Here is a 19,407-nt window from a genome sequence, read left to right as displayed (position 1 = left end):
TCTAACAAGAAACGGTAAAAAACACGATTAAAAACCATTTCTAATCACTTTTTTTTTCATTTTAATGCAATTTTTTTTTGACGTGACAACATTTTTTCGATGGATCAACTATGGATCCTAAAATGAAGCTTAGATTGCTGATATTATTGTTTACAGCGAAAAAGCTTATTTTTCTGAGCACAATGACCCTTTGTATGACCCCAAAGAGTTTAAAATGGATTTTTAAATCAATTTTGAAAAATTAACCTCGTGGTCCTTCTTGACAGAAAAGCTCCTACTTGACAGCTCGTTCCAAGGGGACCATAGTTGATCCATCGAAAAAAATGTTGCCTTGTCAAAAAAAAAATTGCATTAAAATGAAAAAAAGGGATTAGAAATGGTTTTTAATCGTGTTTTTTACCGTTGTACATGAAAATTGACATAGGGCTTTAGTACCCAATTATCAGAATCAGAAACTAACATTAACTAAAAAAGATACATGCAAATTAAAATACTAAAAATGAAACAAGAAAAATATAAAACGAAAGAAGTCAAGATTTCGCAGAACAAAAGTTGTCCAAAATAAACACGGTAAAAATAAGAATTTTCGAAAAAAAAAAGGGCAGTAAAGGGTTAACCGGTAAAAAAAACTTGAAAAAACAATGATATCAACCCCCTGTAACAGCCATCCACCACAAACTGTCACAGAACGCAGCCAACTTGCCAGTGACGTTTTCACGTTCGACGTCGTCGATCGGTCGATGTGTCAAATCGAAACTTTTTTTTTCTCCAGCCTGCGGAAATCGGTGTTTCGGAGCCGAAATAGTGGCCAAAATGGTTCCAATCGCTTGAAATTCCACCCAAAGCTAGTGTCCGCGAGTGCCCCAACGTGTCCGCGTTCCGGATTGACCGGAGTTTGCGAAGCAAGGTGTGATTTGTGGGAGTTTTCAACGGGGACAAAAGTGCTACGTCAAAAGTGGAAAAGTCAAAGAAAAAAACACCAAGTTCCACGAAGAAGCAATAAGAACCGTCGCGAGGTCCGCGGAGGCCGGAGAAAATAGACGGGAGGGCAGAGGGCTGCCGTTACTTCACGACAAGGGGAATCCATTTGCGTTGCCTCTCAAGTTTTTAATCTGGGCACGGTTTAACGAAGCGAAAACAATCCGATTCGGTGGCCACACCGAAGGAGGACGTGGAGAAGTGGAAGAGTTGGTTGGCCCCAAGACGTAATGGCGAAGACAAGTTCCAGAACAAACATGGGACCGCTTGCCGGCATTTTGCTGGTGACGGCACTGCTTTCCGGACCGGCGAGTGCCTTCTATCTGCCCGGATTGGCCCCGGTCAACTATTGCCGGCAGTCGGAGATGCAAAAGTCCTGCAAGGTGAGTGTGTAATGACTTCTTGCACCTTCTTCCAGTCCCCGAAGAGTGACAACTCATCAAATCGTGAATTACTCATTCGCGGGCATGGTTTTTGATTGAAGAGGGGAAGAAGGTATTAAATGGGGGAACCAACTTGTCTTGATATCTCTATCGAATTACTCCAACTCAACAGCACCGACCAAGTCATCAGCGGGGTTGTTTCAGATAAGGTTATCACCACGCGCGAGAGGGTTGTGCTGCGGTTTAGGAGAGATTCTTTTTCCCTTTTTTATATTTGTGGAAATTTTTAAGCCAACCAACTCTTTCCGATCGATGTAATATTTGCCAAACTTGAAGCAAATGCAACTAATCTTTATCGCGTTGTTGTAAATTGAGTGGAAATTCCATCGGAATGATGCAAACTTGGAAACACAACTAAATTTAAAACTTCAAATTTTACCGATGCATAATGTTCATACATAATTATCCATTTCAAAATGCATAATTTTCAATTATAATTAGCATAAGCTTGTTGAAATGTAAAATGCACTTAAAAAGGCATTTGAACACCTTAACTATCAAACTCGTAAAAAAGTTGGAAATTCCATGCAAAAAAAAGCTTTTTTTCGAGATTTGGAGTGTAGCGGTGTAGCTAGGTGTTAAATAAAATATTAGCTGTGTTTGAAAATATTCCTCTCGATTGAAAAAATTTAATCGGCTGTTTGGATGTTTAATTTTTGAGAGGAAACGCCTTGGAAAGTTTTTTTTAAATCGCTTTTATGGTCTTTCCAAAAAATATATTTATTTCAAATGACGTAAAAGTAACTTTTATTTATAATACCAACAATTTATTGCAAACAAGGTTGTTAACAATTAAATTCCCTGGAGATGGAGCCACTCGTTGCCGTCGTTTCAGGGCTATTTGCCAAGATGGTTTCCGATGTTGATATATATCACACATTTATTTTATATTTATATACTTGTGTTGATAGAAATCACAACTTGCAGGCCAAGGATTGATACCTAAGAGCATGCAATGGCACTGACCTTGTTGCGTGCTATTCGGTTGACGTCCACGTAAGGAACATCCTGGAAGGAGCGTAACTAGCTACATCCGTAGTTCTGTTAGATCATCCGAATTATCTTGATCAGAACAGTATAGCTCTGGTTCCTTGCGAGTGTCCTATTTTCTTACCTCCACGTTGGCTTGGTTTTCATGATGACCTAGCTGGTGGCCTGTGGAAACGGATCGTAAACCTTTGACCACCGCGGGTCAGAGTCGAGACGGCTAAAAGAAAGGGGCGCGACAATGTGGGAAAGGGAAGTAATTTGTGATTGTAGACGGTATTGTTTCGATTCGCAGTATGTTGAGTCAACTGCTGTGGATGTACCTGAAACATCGCACAACGGGGTTTCTCTCCTTTCCATTTCCAGCTACCACCTATCTCCTTTTTTTATTTTGCTCTACTGATTCTCAATTCTTCACTGATTCTTCTATTTAATATCCATCATTTGATTTTGATTTGACTAACTTTTGATTCTCTTATCTCTCAAAGCTTTTCCACTCTTTTTTACCAATTGATACTGGTGTAACAAACTTTGTTTTTTTTTTTCCTTAAAAATATACTTTTCCTTAATGTACTAGTAATATCAAGTCTATTTATCATTCGCCTAATCTTTTTTGATTTTATTGCGAATTTATTTATTTGAATAATTCTTTATCTGTCCTATAAATTATCATTACTATAATCTAAGCTTGTTTTGTATCTCTTTTTATTAACTATTGTCTTATTTTACATCTAATACATCCAGCTTCTCATTTTTATTCTTTAAAATACGCTCATCATTCTCTTATTCTCTCATTATTCTCTTCAATCTTCACCCTTTGTTTGAAAAGTGAGGTTTGAGCCCTTACTCAATTTATGGAATGGTAAAAGGATTAACACAAATATTACTATTGTACTTTTGGTAAACTTTTATAACATGCTTAGGACCAAAAATTGTAACAAAACACCGCGACAGAAGAAATAGCAACAGATAAACACGACTCAACACTAGGAAAGATTTCAGGAGAAAACAATACACAGTAAAATAACAACTAGTTTTTGAATTCAAACTAAAAATAAAACAGTTTTTGCTTTAATGAAAATTGATAGGCACACTATAAATGGTTAGGCGCTTATACTTACATCAAACCCTACGTAATGTACCACCCCCGGCCGAGTTAAAATGTGTAACCGGAAAAGAAGGTGTGCATGCCTGGCACGAACACTCAAAGCGTGTTCTAGCGTGCTGCTCGTACTGACTCAGAGCAAAGGTGAGATGTAGGTGTAAGGGCAGTGCGTGTTCGTTGGGAACCTGGTGCATAAGATCGGTCAAGGCCCGTTCTTACACTGAAAATTGCGAATTGTGTTGATAGAAATCACAACTTTTATACTATGTAAAATTGCAAGATATTGATTTTTTTTTTATTTGCATCTCAATATTCTTGTTTGTAAAATCTGGTAGGAACAGGTTTAAATCTTTTTGATACATCGTTAGCTTAGGTAGAAATTCATAAAGCAAAGCAACGCTTACGCACAACAGTAAAAGAGGAGATTTTCCTCTTTTGTTAAAGTGGGTGTTAGGTTAGGATTTGGTATTTTGATAATTGAGTTTTTTTTTTTGCAAGGCACTTAGAATAGTTAGTTTTTTTTGTAACTTTAGGTTGTTTAATAGTTCCAGACTCTATCTATGTGTAAGCGAGTTAAGTAATGCTAATAGAATCTCTGATTTCAATTTATGTGGTCTAATAATAACCATTCATAATTGTCAAAAAATCCATAGAGTCTCGATCAATCAATAATGAAATGATATCGGACAAAATTCGTTAATCTGTTGAACTAACGGTTTTCGGATTATGGTTGTATCGACCATTATTGCGAATCGAGGATTTACTGGAGTTTTGACGATCAAATGGAGCCTAACATTTCAAAAGGGCACAAAACTTTTGTAAAAAATAATGTATCCCTTTCACTCAAATGACAGTTTGCATAAGGTGTGAGAGGGATACACTCTTGTTTACAAAAGTTTTGTGCCCTAATGAAATGGAAAGCACGAAATGGAGCCTAACATTTCAAAGGGACACAAGGGTTTTGTGAACAGGAGTTCATCTCTTTCACTCAAATGACAGTTTATATTAGGTATGATAGGGATACACTCTTGTTTGCAGAGCTTCTGTGCCCTAATGAAATGGAAGGCACGAAATAGTCTTCTTGATGAAGAGTATTCAACTTGTAAAGTATGAACTGTTCATTTATGTTTATTGGTTTTGGAAGCGGCAAGTCAGGTTTAAAAACAAGGTAAAGGAATGTTTGGCTTTGCAATTAAAATTTCGGGGATTTGAGATTCAAGTTACTTTAAGACAGTTTAGTTTAGGTTGTTGATTCAAGTTAGTTAGTTTTCCGTAAATGAATAATTGGACTTAAATGATCAGTTGAACTGGTCGGAGTGTACTATTTCATTAGCAGATCTGCTTCTAGTTGTAATGTACGACAAGACTACTGACGGACGCGACAGGACGGGGCCCAGAAAAAAGTCCTCAAGATTTATATTCCCTAGACAAGTTAGTTTTCATCTTTTGTTTTCCAGTATTTTTTTAAATTTCCTTTAAATTTGAAATACATCATAGGTTTCCTTTGTATAAATCTGCGATTAGTTACATTTTCTTATTTAATTAACTCATAATTTAATTTCTCCGGGCCTTTTTACTTTGGATCATAATTTCAGATTTCCTTTATTCAGTGTTAAACTTAGATTACCGTAACTGCTCAAGTCATCCAAGTTCTTACTACTCACACCTACACTAATTTTCTTTCACCTTCCCCCTCCCGATCCCCTATATCTTCCGGTGGTGTTCATTTTGTATGCAATACTAGTTCGGCCACTACCCTTTTTTCCACAAGAAACCGGACTTGGACTGACTTGAGGCCGCGTCCCCCACCTTGCTCCGTAAAACGAAACAAGGTTGTTAACAATTAAATTATCGAGGCTCGATAACGATAACGATAGTTCTATCGTTATCGTTATTTAGATAATTTTATCGGCGATAATCTTATCGCCAATAATAAACGATAGCTCATTTTAAAATTCTTTCTAAAATCGATTAATTCAACCATATCATGTTAAATTTTCAATGCTTTCACTAAGAATATATTTTTGAAAATGTAGTAAGTTTCAAAGCATAAATATGTACTCAAAATTGTTCACAAAATACCTTGCAAAATACCGTATTTTTTCGAAACTACTCAAATTTTCATAATTTACAATATGGTTATCAAACGAAGCGAAATTTTGTAAGCTTTTTCACTGTATTAGAGTTTTTTTTTTTGTAAAATACAATTTGTATTTTTATTTTATTTTTCAAAAATATACCGAATGTACAACCTGTTTTGTATACATTGACTTAAATGATAAGGACCTTATGTTTCACTATTTCACAAAATACCGATTTATTTTCGAAAATTCTCAAATTTTCAAATTTTGCAATATGGGTATCAAACGAAGCAAAATTTGGTTTGCTTTTTTCACATTAATAGAGTTTTTTTTTTGGAAAATACTATTTATTTTACAAAATTCCGTATTTTTACGAAAGTACAGTCCAGACTCGATTATTCGAAGGCCTCGGAAAAATTTCACTTCGGATAATCAAATGACGAAAAAATATTTTTTTTTCGTTGTCTAATTTTTTGATTGTCGAGCTTAGGTATGACCCCTAAACTACGCCAAAATGATTCAGAATTTTTAAATCCAAGATGGCGGCCAAAATAGCAGAGATGCCTTCCGTATCCCCATTTTAGTCCAATTTGAGTTGTTGATTACCTATTAAAAATTCTAAATCATTTTAGCGTAGTTGTAGTTGACCCCTAACTAAAGCTCGACAATCAAAAATTAGACATCGAAAAAAAAAGAATTCGTGGTTCGATTACCCGAAGTTTCGATTATCCGAAGTGATTTTTTTCGGATAATCGAGTCTGGACCGTATACTAAAATTTCCACAAAATACCGCATTTTTTCGAAAATATTCACATTTTCAATATGGATATCAAACGACGAAAAAACGAAAAAAAAAAAGTTTGATATGAAGCATACACAATTTGAATGTATGTATGAATCCATAACCCAAATTTTGAAAATTTGAGTATTTTCGAAAAAAATATATATTTAGTGAAAGCATGACATGATATGGTTGAATTAATCGATTTAAGAATGATTTAAAAAATGAGGAGTTGCTTTGGAGAATTTGAACGGTTCGCGTCGCTGTCAACAAGCCGGATTTTCGTTGCCGTTTCCGTCTTTGTTTCCCCCCCGATTGTGCGTGTATTTCGACCCGGGTGATTTCGCGATGGTTTGACAGTTGCTTTGGAGAATTTGAACGGTTCGCGTCGCGGTCAACAAGCCGGATTTTCGTTGCCGTTTCCGTCTTTGTTTCCCCCCCGATTGCGCGTGTATTTCGACCCGGGTGATTTCGCGATGGTTTGACAGTTGCTTTGGAGAATTTGAACGGTTCGCGTCGCGGTCAACAAGCCGAATTTTCGTTGCCGTTTCCGTCTTTGTTTTCCCCCCGATTGTGTGTGTTTTTCGGTCCGTGCGGTTTCGCGTTTTATTTGGTTTCATCTTTCCACAGCCGGCTGTCTAAGATTGAATCATTTATGCTAAACTTAACACCAAATAACCGGGAATAATCTCATCCGCATCCTCCGACTGTTTGCCTTGAGAATGGATAATACATCACATCATTAAACAAAATTTATTGATTATTGGGTCGCATCATCATCCTCTATGATGAATCCTGGCCATTACCCTTTCCCACTAACAAAATCCCAAGTAGAAGTAGTTTTCCGGCACACGTGGGGGTGTGGATATCGTATAGAACCCACCCTTGGTAGCAACCTGTGCTAACTAACATTCCCGTCCCAATCCCCCCGAGATCTACAAACTGACATGGCGGGCGCCGTTGGTGGCCAATGACTGTTACCTATTTGCTTCAGATCTAGTTTTAATGACCTTGATGTTTTATCTTTTCAACGCATTCATACATGCTGTTGAAAAGGGAAACACCATTAGATCGTTTAAGCGTATGGTCAGTTGTATTGATAGGATATTACGGTCCTGTTCAGCAACGGAGAAGGACAACCATGGGTGGTCTCTCATGCTCATGCTCATGCTCATGCTTAAGAATGATTTAAAAAATGAGTTATCGTCCTTTTTTCATAAATTTATTTTTATTTGGTCCTTTTCGGCACTGGGACCTTGTTTGGACCAAGTCGGCTTTTGTAATTACATTTTTCTTAAAGCTTAGAGTAAATACAGAGGATCTTGTGTGTAAATGTTAGTAAGAGGGGAGCCGATAGAATTATCAAAATAACGATAACGATATATTATCGTTATCGTCAGACGATAATATTATCAACGATAATTTCATCGTTTAACAGCCTTGATTTTTACTTATTCACATGTATGTTACCCCTTAAAAAGCTTAAATTGTCTTGCTTATTTTTCTTTTATTCACTGTATTTCAGCAACCAGAGGTCCAATCTTGAATATCTCTTATGCAATTTTATTGAAAATTTTCTCAAGTCTTTGAAAACAATATTTTCAGCAAGACAATCATGGACACTATTTTTAAAAATTGAAAAACTTTTATTTTCAGTCTTGAAAACGGTGCACTTTATCAATGAATCTGTGAATTAATTTTTAAAATTTAATTTTACATTTCAGCAATTCCCCACGAAAACAGCATGGAAAAAAACAAAAGTGCTCGGATCGGGCTCAAAATTTTTCTGGGGGTTCCCTGGCTGAAATAATTAGACCCGTATTTTTTTGTTTGGCCATTAGGGTGACCTACGCCGTGTTAGGGTGGTATGAAAAATTGCCATTTTCGTCGATTTTAGCAAAAACCACTTTTTTCGAAAAATCATATCTCCTCGCCATTTTAACCGATTTCTATTGTCTTATACGCAAATGAAAGGTGATAAGTTGGCCTTTCAATGAAAAATAGTAAAAAGTTTCAAAAATCTAACCTAACATATGAAAAGGGCGTATGAAACTTTAAAATGCCGTTTTGGCGGTGTCTGGACCAAAGAGCCTATGTCTGGAAATATTTTTATCGGATTCCCCGGACATTTTTACATAACATACTAAAAAATGGGAGGAGTTCATTAACAGGATTCCGAGATATGATTTTTTTAAAATAAAATCCGTGTTTTTTGACGCGCCGCGCGCAAAAACCGGAGAATGACGAAATTGGCAAAAAATCAACTTTTTTCACTAAAACTGCGATAACTTAAAAATTTCAGCGATGACCTATAGATGTTATGGTACCAAAAGTTGCGTCTTTCAATTACAAAAATTTTGATACCCAGACATGTATAGGTCATCGCTGAAATTTTTAAGTTATCGCAGTTTTAGTGAAAAAAGTAGATTTTTTGCCAATTTCGTCATTCTCCGTGAAAAAACACGGATTTTATTTTCAAAAAATCATATCTCAGAATCCTGTTAATGAACTCCTCCCATTTTTTAGTATGTTATGTAAAAATGTCCGAGGAATCCGATAAAAATATTTCCAGACATAGGCTCTTTGGTCCAGACACCGCCAAAACGGCATTTTAAAGTTTCATACGCCCTTTTCATATGTTAGGTTAGATTTTAGAAACTTTTTACTATTTTTCATTGAAAGGCCAACTTATCACCTTTCATTTGCGTATAAGACAATAGAAATCGGTTAAAATGGCGAGGAGATATGATTTTTCGAAAAAAGTGGTTTTTGCGAAAATCGACGAAAATGGCAATTTTTCAGACCACCCTAACACGGCGTAGGTCACCCTAATGGCCAAACAAAAAAATACGGGTCTAATTATTTCGGCCAGGGAACCCCCAGAAAAATTTTGACCACGATCCGAGCACTTTTGTTTTTTTCCATGCTGTTTTCGTGGGGAATTGCTGATTTACAAACTGAAATCAAAAATAAAATCGAGTAAAATTTTATCTTTTTAGATGAGTTTTTTTTAATACATTTTTTTCAAAAAATCAAAATTCGATGGATAAATTGTTGCCATAGTTTTCTTTGGCTCAAAAATTGCAGTTTTTTGTCCCCTAAAACAAATCAAAAATTAAAAAAAAAACAGATTTTAGCAAATTGAATTTTTGAGACAAAAAACGTAAATTTTTTTCGAGTACCAATTTTTTTCTGATAAATCCTCTTCAATCCCTACTACTTTGCCGAAGACACCAAACCGTTCTGAAGATTCCTTCAAAAGATACAGGACAGCTGCAAAAAATGTATGAAGCCTTGTATGGGCAAACCAATGACACAAAATGGCTTCTTTGGTCACAGGAAAGGCCCAATTAATTAAGCATAAAAATCATAAATCATGAAAAAAATCTTACCGGTTGAACAATACTTTAAAAATAAATTGAAATCCTATCAATGTCACCCCATTTTACGGTATCGGCATTTGAAGTTGGGTGCTGTTTATGCTGTTTGAGTGACACTTGAAAAGCTTATTTTTTTTGTTTCTTCAAAGTATACTTCGACGCCAACATTTCAAAAAGCATCATGTACAAACCATGCGTTTTGAGAAAAACGCATTTGAATGTTGAGCATACATTTTCAATTCCCATTTTAATATAAAAGCAAAATAAGATGTTCTAATAATAACAAACGATGAAAAACGTTGCTTTTATTGATACTTGATCATCCAAATTCAATAAAACATCATTTCCGTAATTTTATTTGAGTAAAACAAACATAACTCCTTTTGAAATCACCAACGTCGATATCACCCTGCTGTCATTGAGGGGGGCGCTTTGTTATGATTCGTTTTTCTTCGCCGAATGTACGTAATGGCGCTTTGTTCATGATGCTTTTTTTTCGTCACGAGGTTCATGTAGTCTTTTGTTTGACAGGTTGACAGGGCTATATAAACAGGGACTGCTGATGGCAGAGATTTTGTTTATGTTACTTTATTTAAAATCATGATTAAACAGACTTTACTGAAGTAACTTTTGCTCATTTTTAGTGGAGAGGTAGCTTATTAGGAGTACTTTCAAAATATGCAATAACCCAAAAAGTGTCAAAATGTACATGATGCCTTTTGAAATGTTACCGTCGACTTTTCCATAGCGAATTTGATTTTCCATTAAAATACTACGTTTTTCCTTGATATTTGAAAATTAATACCTTTTTTGTTACTCTTTTAAAAAAAAATCTAGGGATACGGATTTTGGGAATTCAACCTTGAGTGATTGAAAATTAATGTGAAAACTGGGTAAATTATTCTAAGAGGTTTGTTTTTTTTTCTGTAGTGCTCTAACCAATACCTACAACTTTGCCGAAAAAACCAAATCGATCAGGAAATTCCTTCCCAATTTAAATACAAATTTTTGAATTTTTCCGTAACATAGTTGCCAAAATTGTATGGAGACCTGTAAGGGCAAACCAATGATGCAAAATTGCTTCTTTGGTCATGAGAAAGCCCCCGGAAAGTTTTAGTCAAATAACAAAAATCAAGTAGTTATGTCACAGACATAACCAGAATGGCGTGGGACTACGTTATGTTTTAATGTGTGGACATAGGGATTTCCATCCTAGTTTTTTTTATCAATTTGTACCGTCGCGTCGGTAGGACCAATTGGTGTTCTTAGGGTCATGATGGCGTTGGTGACGTTGGTCGGAAGGCTCAGTCTTTTTAAAACTTTGAATTGTTCCGATAACAAAAATGTTTTGCTAAATATAGCAGCGAAAATCACGCCAATTCAATTTGTCGGAAGGAAGATATAAGCGTTTGTAATCTTTATGAATGTGTCAAATACCTTTAAACTAATTTTAAACCCCTACTTTCTATTCCGTTCTCCCCAGTCCGAGGTGGTCCTGTACGTGAACCGGCTCAACACGGAGGAATCGGTCATCCCGTACGAGTTCCACCACTTTGACTTTTGCCCGATCGACGAAGCGAACTCCCCGGTCGAAAATCTCGGCCAGGTCGTGTTTGGCGAGCGCATTCGGCCCGGTCCGTACAAGATCGAGTTCCTGAAGCCGAAGACGTGCGAGAAGGCGTGCACAAAGTACTACACCGGGGGCGATCCGGACAGCGACCGGCGGCTGATGATCCTGAAGAAGGGCATGAGCTTGAACTATCAGCATCACTGGATCGTGGACAACATGCCGGTGACGTGGTGCTACCCGTTGGACAACGATCGGCAGTACTGCAGCACCGGGTTCCCGATGGGATGTCTGGTGCGGAGACATCCGGACGGAGACGAGGGTTGCATGGTCAATCCGAGCTACAACAAGGCCGGTTATTACTATCCGTTTAACCACGTTGACTTGACGATCACCTATCACAGCGGAGCCACCGAGGAGTGGGGTGTGGCGTTCAAGCAGAACGGTGGACGTATCATCTCGGTGAAGGTCGTGCCGTCGTCGATCAACCACAAGAACCCGGACCAGCCGGACTGCACCAGCAAGGACCCGATCGAAATCCCGTCGAGCGCCCTCCCCAACGGACAAAAGATGAACATCACGTACACGTACTCGGTCAAGTTCAACCCGAACAACACGATCAAGTGGTCCTCGCGGTGGGATTACATCCTGGAATCGATGCCCCACACCAACATCCAGTGGTTCAGCATCCTCAACTCGTTGGTGATTGTCCTCTTCCTGTCCGGCATGGTGGCCATGATTATGCTCCGCACGCTCCACAAGGACATTGCCCGCTACAACCAGATGGACTCTGGCGAGGACGCCCAGGAAGAGTTTGGCTGGAAGTTGGTGCACGGTGACGTGTTCCGGCCTCCGCGCAAGGGAATGCTCCTGTCGGTTCTGCTCGGCTCGGGCATTCAGGTGTTCTGCATGACGCTGGTCACGCTGGCCTTCGCCTGTCTCGGATTCCTGTCGCCCGCCAACCGAGGTGCCCTCATGACCTGCGCAATGGTACTGTTCGTGCTGCTCGGAACACCCGCCGGGTACATCTCGGCCCGCATCTACAAGAGCTTCGGTGGCATCAAGTGGAAGAGCAACGTGCTGCTGACGTCGATTCTGAGTCCCGGGTAAGAATTTGGGGTCCGTTCAACGGCATTTCTCGGTTTTAACTTGATTTTATTTTTTTATTCGACAGAATTGTCTTTGGACTGTTCTTCGTGATGAATCTGATCCTGTGGAGCAAGGGCAGCTCGGGAGCGGTGCCCTTCTCGACGCTGATTGCGCTGCTGGCGCTCTGGTTTGGTGTTTCGGTGCCGTTGACCTTCGTTGGGGCGTACTTTGGATTTAGGAAGCGGGTAAGTCTAACCAAATTACGTTTTAGTTCTTTAAAATTTTGTTTTAACACTGTAAGAAAATAATTTTAAAAATATCAATACACATTATTTACTAACATTCCGATCCAGATTTTTAAACGAAGATGGTATTACGAATGGTGCATGCCCGAAAGTAGAACTTTTCAGCACTGGTATTGAATTGTATTAATTTTCTATTCTGTTATTTTCGGTAAAGAAAAGTAAGTTGTTTCGTCGCTCGAAAATGACAGGAAAAGTTGGCAATTTCACGACGGAATTGTAAAATAGTAGTTTATGCAACAAGTTAAATGTACGACTCGTGCTGAAAAAATCAAGTTTTGCAACGAGTTCCATACAACATTTTTTGCAATTTCGAAAAACACCCATTGAGTTAAATTTTAAGTCGAATTTTCATGTATTTTGTCAATTAATCGTTTAAATCAAAAAAATGTTAAGTGTTACTTTTCGAAACAAGTGCTGAAAAGTTTAACTTTTCAGCACCCATTTCAGTGCTGAAAAGTAGAACTTTTCAGCATTTATTTTGAAAAGAGTTGCTATTCGATTCTGTTATTTTTGGTACAGAAAAGTAGGCTATTTCGTCGTTCAAGAATGACAGGAAAAGTAAGTAGTTTCACGACGGAATTGCAAAAAATGTTTTTTTAGCACTTGTCGTGCATAAATTTCAATTTACCTCGTTGGATAATTGTATGACTCGTGCTGAAAAACGTATTTTTGTAACTTGTTGTATAAACTACTATTACTTTGCAGCAACGCTGGAATTCTACTGAAATTAAGAAATTTCTAATTTTGAGGCCCCTAAAATCTGTCTATACTTGAATTCTAAAAACTGTGGAATCTCAATTACGTAACTGAAAATATTAAATAATTCAACAATCCCAAATTATTTAATTCTGCAACTTAAAAACCCTAATTAAAAAAAAATTGAAGAACAATATTTTTTTAATGTTTGATGTGTTTATATACAACAACGAAGCGTTGTTCTCGACTGTATTACACAATTAGGTTGTTTTTCGGCTCAGCAGTCAGAGACAAATTCAAAAACTTGTAGTTTTTTCTTTATTCCGACGTTTCGACGCGATATGCGGTCTTCTTCAGGGTATTCTGTAGGGACATTAACAAAAACATAGCAATACGAAAATCATCAAGTCACAATAATACAAATCTTACAGAAAATACAGTTTTCATGTCCGGGGGCTTTTCAGCTAAAGCTGCATTTGTCAGGGAAGGTAGCATCAAAAGGTGCTGTGAACATGACCAGAAAATGTGTTTAGATAGTTGCAAAAAGTGGAAAACACTAACATAATTACTGTTCTGGAGCGCCAAAACAGCTAGATCTTCGATCAACAACGAACACGGAGCAATATCACCTCAAGACTAACCGACAAATAGAAAAACTAGACAGACAAAACTTTGCATGCAACTTGCATGCAAGGTCGTGTGGGTACTGCTGGATGTTATCTAGACGAACAGTACTAATCCTGCTCTTCTTCCCTGACATTCGTGTTTTGTTTTGGTTTTGGCTTTCGTTTCTTCGTTTTTACCAAATGCAAAATTCCACCATAAATCGAACTCAAACCTTCAACATCACTCCTTTTGTTGACAGTTTGATCCGTAGTGAAAATATGACACATTTCTATAATTTCCAGGGCAGGTTTGGCTCGATGTTGGTCCAGGATCTCGGTCTTCTCCAGCGCGAAACGGTGTTGCTCCTCGATGCTGTGTTGGATGAGGGCAGTTCGGTCCTTCAGCCGGTGAATCTCGGTGTCATCATCAGCGTTCAGCAGCTCATCCCACTTGTTGATGTCTGATTGGTGCTTGCTGATCCTCGATTTCAAGTACTGCGTCGTGTAGCCTACGTAGGTTTTTTCACAGTCGCCGCACGGGATCTTGTAGATAACATTGGTTCTCATGTTGGGGGGGATTGGGTATTTGTCCTTGTGAACATGTTGTTGATCGTATGTTCGTTTCGGGTGGCCAACATGATGTTAGGGAAATCCGCCCTAAGCGACTTCTTGAGGCGACATGTTAGTTTGTTCTAGAAATGTGTCATATTTTCACTACGGATCAAACTGTCAACAAAAAGAGTGATGTTGAAGGTTTGAGTTCGATTTATGGTGGAATTTTGCATTTGGTAAAAACGAAGAAACGAAAGCCAAAACCAAAACAAAACACGAATGTCAGGGAAGAAGAGCAGGATTAGTACTGTTCGTCTAGATAACATCCAGCAGTACCCACACGACCTTGCATGCAAGTTGCATGCAAAGTTTTGTCTGTCTAGTTTTTCTATTTGTCGGTTAGTCTTGAGGTGATATTGCTCCGTGTTCGTTGTTGATCGAAGATCTAGCTGTTTTGGCGCTCCAGAACAGTAATTATGTTAGTGTTTTCCACTTTTTGCAACTATCTAAACACATTTTCTGGTCATGTTCACAGCACCTTTTGATGCTACCTTCCCTGACAAATGCAGCTTTAGCTGAAAAGCCCCCGGACATGAAAACTGTATTTTCTGTAAGATTTGTATTATTGTGACTTGATGATTTTCGTATTGCTATGTTTTTGTTAATGTCCCTACAGAATCCCCTGAAGAAGACCGCATATCGCGTCGAAACGTCGGAATAAAGAAAAAACTACAAGTTTTTGAATTTGTCTCTGACTGCTGAGCCGAAAAACAACCTAATTATATACAACAACAACAACAAATCTACAAATCTAAAATTCTTAAAATTCTCAATTCAAAATTTGAACAAAAAGATTCAAAATTTTAAGCATGTTCAAAAATTACAATGATAAAATTCAACAATTCAGAAAAAAATAGAAAAACACATAATTATACAATAAACAACAATAAATTTTGAAATCATGAAATTTTAAATACTAAAATTAAAAACATGAGGCTTAGAAATTTAAAATTTAAAAAATCACGAAAATTGTTTAATTATTGTTTATTTTTAAAAAGTACAGATTTGAAGCAATTTACAAATCTGTACTTTTTAAAAATAAACAATAATTAAACAATTTTCGTGATTTTTTAAATTTTAAATTTCTAAGCCTCATGTTTTTAATTTTAGTATTTAAAATTTCATGATTTCAAAATTTATTGTTGTTTATTGTATAATTATGTGTTTTTCTATTTTTTTCTGAATTGAATTGTGAAAAAAGCTTTTGAAATTATTTTATTTTAAAATTTATTTATGAATTCGCAGTTCAATTTTTTATTTTATATTCTGATTTTTGATGAGTCCATCCATCAAAATCCATATTTTTTTCTAATTCTTAAGTTTAAAAAGTTTTAAAAATATACAAATTTCTAAAAATAAAAATAAACATTATCTTAAATTATATAATTATAAGATTCAACGACGAATCCAAATTTTGAACTTCTAAAATTTAAGGTTCAGATACCTCAAGATTTTTTTTTTTAATTCAACTGCTGAGCAATTCTCTCGGTATGCCCGAAGAAGCCATTTTGCATAATTTGTCCATATAATTTTCCATACAAATTTGGCAGTGATGATATATAAAAATTCAAAAATCTGTATCTTTTGAATTAATTTTTTGATCGATTTGGTGTCTTCGGCAAAGTTGTAGGTATGAATAAGAACTACACTGAAAAAAATTGTACACGGTAAAAAATATTTGGTGATGACAAAAAGTGAATTTAAAACACTTTTTGTCACTAAAACTTCATTTGCAAAAATCACCATTTTTTATTTTTTATTTTCTGATATGTTTTAGGGGACATCAAATGCCAACTTTTCAGAAATTTCCAGAGGGTGCAAAAATCTGTGATTGTGATAAAGTGCACCGTTTTCAAGTAATAGCCATTTTTAGGTAATTTTTTTGAAAATAGTAGCAGTTATTATTTTTGTTTTAAATTAGTGCCCACTTTTGAAAAACTGAGAAAATTCTCTATATTTTGCTTTTTGAACTTTGTTGATACGAACCTTAGTTGCTGAGATATTGCCATGCAAAGGTTTAAAAACAGGAAAATTTATGTTTTCTAAGTCTCACCCAAACAACCCACCATTTTTTAATGTCGATTTCTCAGCAATTAACGGTCCGATTTTCATTGTTAAGATATTAAACATTTGTGAAAATTTCCGATCTTTTCGAAAACAATATTTAAAAAATAAATAAATCAAGACTAACATTTCAAAAAAGCCAAGCATTCAATATTACGCCCTTTTGATCATATATCATATTTGTATGGACAGCTGTCAAATTTGTATTGCAATTTATATGGACAAACTAATGATGCAAAATGGCTTCTTTGGGCATACCAAAAAAGTTTCAGCCGGATTAAATACTAAAAAAAAATCGAATGACCGAAATCACAGAGAATTGCTCTGCTTGAAAACTTGTAAATTTGATTTGAAAATTTAAAACCTTTTTTTATTTGGAATTTTAAAAATTCTCTTAAATTCTATATTTCTTAAATAAAAAGATTCGAAAATTCTACAAAAAAATTAAAATATCCTAAATTACAGAATACTTATTATTCTCAATTTTCAAATTAATTCGATTCAATTAGTGTTTTATTAGAATTAAACAGTTCTGCTCCAGGATGTTACACTTGCAATTCAGAGATTTGGAGAACCTTTAAACTGGGATCATTTCATAAGCCTTTGCAGGGAGGATAGATATTTCTAAGTTTAAATTTTGCTATCTCAGTGCTCTTTTAGGGAATGACCTAAATCTATGATTTTCAAATTAAGCGATTCCATTTTTTATGATTTTGTTAAACTTAAAGATTCATTTGTGCATTGGCTGAGAAATGCGATTTCAATTTTGTAGCCTTTTTTAAACTTTTCTGATTTATCGCGTTTTCAACTATTTTGTATTGAAAACGCTTAAAAATACATGTTCTTTTTCAAACAATCATTATGAAATTTTGAGGGCAAGTCTTGATCTGGTTATAGATTTGAATGGTTATTAGGTTGGAAGCAAATTCCAAAATGTTTCGCAAATATAGCAATTTTTCAAATATTCTTTATTTTTGCAATTAAATATTTTTAAAACCATGTTTAACAAACTTAATAAAATTAATTTCCCTCTTTTTTCAGTCCCTGGAGCACCCGGTCCGCACCAACCAGATCCCGCGCCAGATCCCGGACCAGTCGATCTACACCCAGCCCGTGCCCGGCATCATCATGGGCGGCGTCCTGCCCTTCGGCTGCATCTTCATCCAGCTGTTCTTCATCCTGAACTCGCTCTGGTCCAGCCAGATGTACTACATGTTTGGCTTTCTGTTTCTGGTGTTTTTGATCCTGGTCATCACCTGCTCGGAGACGACGATTCTGCTGTGCTACTTTCACCTGTGCGCCGAGGACTACCACTGGTGGTGGCGATCCTTCCTCACGTCGGGCTTTACGGCGGTCTATCTGTTCATCTACTGCTGTCACTACTTTGCCACGAAGCTGCAGATCGAGGACGCCGCCTCGACCTTCCTCTACTTTGGCTACACGCTCATTATGGTGTTTTTGTTCTTCTTGCTGACGGGGTCGATAGGCTTTTTCGCTTGCTTCTGGTTCATCCGCAAGATCTACAGCGTGGTCAAGGTGGACTAAGGAAAGTGACGACCCTCCCTTCTTTTTCCCCAATTATTCTCTATTTTTGAGATAATCTTGTCTACACTTAAGCTTATTATTTAATTACGTGCAAAAGTGAGAGAAAGAAAGAGACGAACGATCCGCAAAAAGTTAGTAACACTTACAAGTATAATTCACACTGATTTTTAGGAAGCGCGCGCGTTGCAGCAAACTAACTAACTATTTAGCAAGCCAGCAGCTGCACCCCCAAATACTTGTGTAAATTTAGGTCACAAACACACACACACACAATGGCACATCCAACAGAGAAGAAGAAAGGTAATAATAAAAACACACAGGACTTGTGATTGATTGAAATTGTAATTGCGCAAAGTAAGAATCCCGCAAAAGGAGAAGATTGACCGGAACAGGAATGCAAACAATACGGCGTGTGATTAGTTTTAGCGTCCAAAACGAAAGTAAGCAAGGAGTGAATGCCTTCTTTGTGTTTATTTATTCAACAAACACCGGTGAAGTAGTTGTGCGTTCAGGATGCATCAAACGAGACATAAACAAATAAAGAAAAAAAAACTAATAAAAAAAATATTGCTGTAACTAGTATTTGTTTGTTAGGGTATGTATTATATTTGTAATTTGGAATAATTGGCAAACACAGCCCAACCGGCACGAACGCAATCGCAGTAGTGCTCTGAGAAAAAGTAAAACATAAAATAGTTCGTGTAGAGAAAGGAATGAAAGCAACACAATAACGAAAACTACCTTTTTGGAAAACAATTACAAAGCACACACTTTTTTTCCACCCACAAAAATTAGATCTCTAAAATTCGGTGTACTTTTGGTGCTCGGTGCTCAACTGTTGAGCAGAGGAGGAGCGGAGCATTAATAAAACAGACTTGAAAACAAATTCAATTTTGGTTAGATTTGGAGCCGTTGAGCACAACAACAGCAGCACGCAGTTTGACTCTTCTTCGATTTCGTTAATGTATGATAAAAACAAAATGAAAGCAAACAAATTATGTCTAACACAGAAGAAAACAAGAATTCACGAGAAAAATTGCTAAGTATGATAATTACGGAAAACAAAAGTGGAAATCAATAAAAACTACGATAACTTATAAAATAATGGTTGCGTTTTTTTTATTAACTGAGTCAAGAACTGAGTAGTTCCTTAGAAATTAAAAAAGAAA

General features: G+C 36.6%; 1 protein-coding gene across 1 annotated transcript; it reads left to right on the top strand.

Annotated features, from left to right (window-relative positions):
* The first annotated feature begins 734 nt into the window (after window positions 1-734).
* On the top strand, window positions 735-18,551 carry LOC120422576 (transmembrane 9 superfamily member 2). Its single transcript, XM_039586067.2, has 4 exons — window positions 735-1,361; window positions 11,239-12,428; window positions 12,497-12,656; window positions 17,735-18,551. The coding sequence occupies exons 1-4, from the start codon at window positions 1,209-1,211 to the stop codon at window positions 18,236-18,238; spliced, it is 2,007 nt and encodes a 668-aa protein (XP_039442001.1). The 5' UTR covers window positions 735-1,208; the 3' UTR covers window positions 18,239-18,551.
* The last annotated feature ends 856 nt before the right edge of the window (window positions 18,552-19,407 follow it).

This window comes from Culex pipiens, chromosome 2 (genome assembly GCF_016801865.2).
Source record: "Culex pipiens pallens isolate TS chromosome 2, TS_CPP_V2, whole genome shotgun sequence".
In the NCBI taxonomy this organism is placed as follows: Eukaryota; Metazoa; Arthropoda; class Insecta; order Diptera; family Culicidae; genus Culex; species Culex pipiens.
The sequence above is the reverse complement of the archived record's forward strand: the minus strand, read 5'-3'. Positions and strand labels throughout refer to the sequence as shown.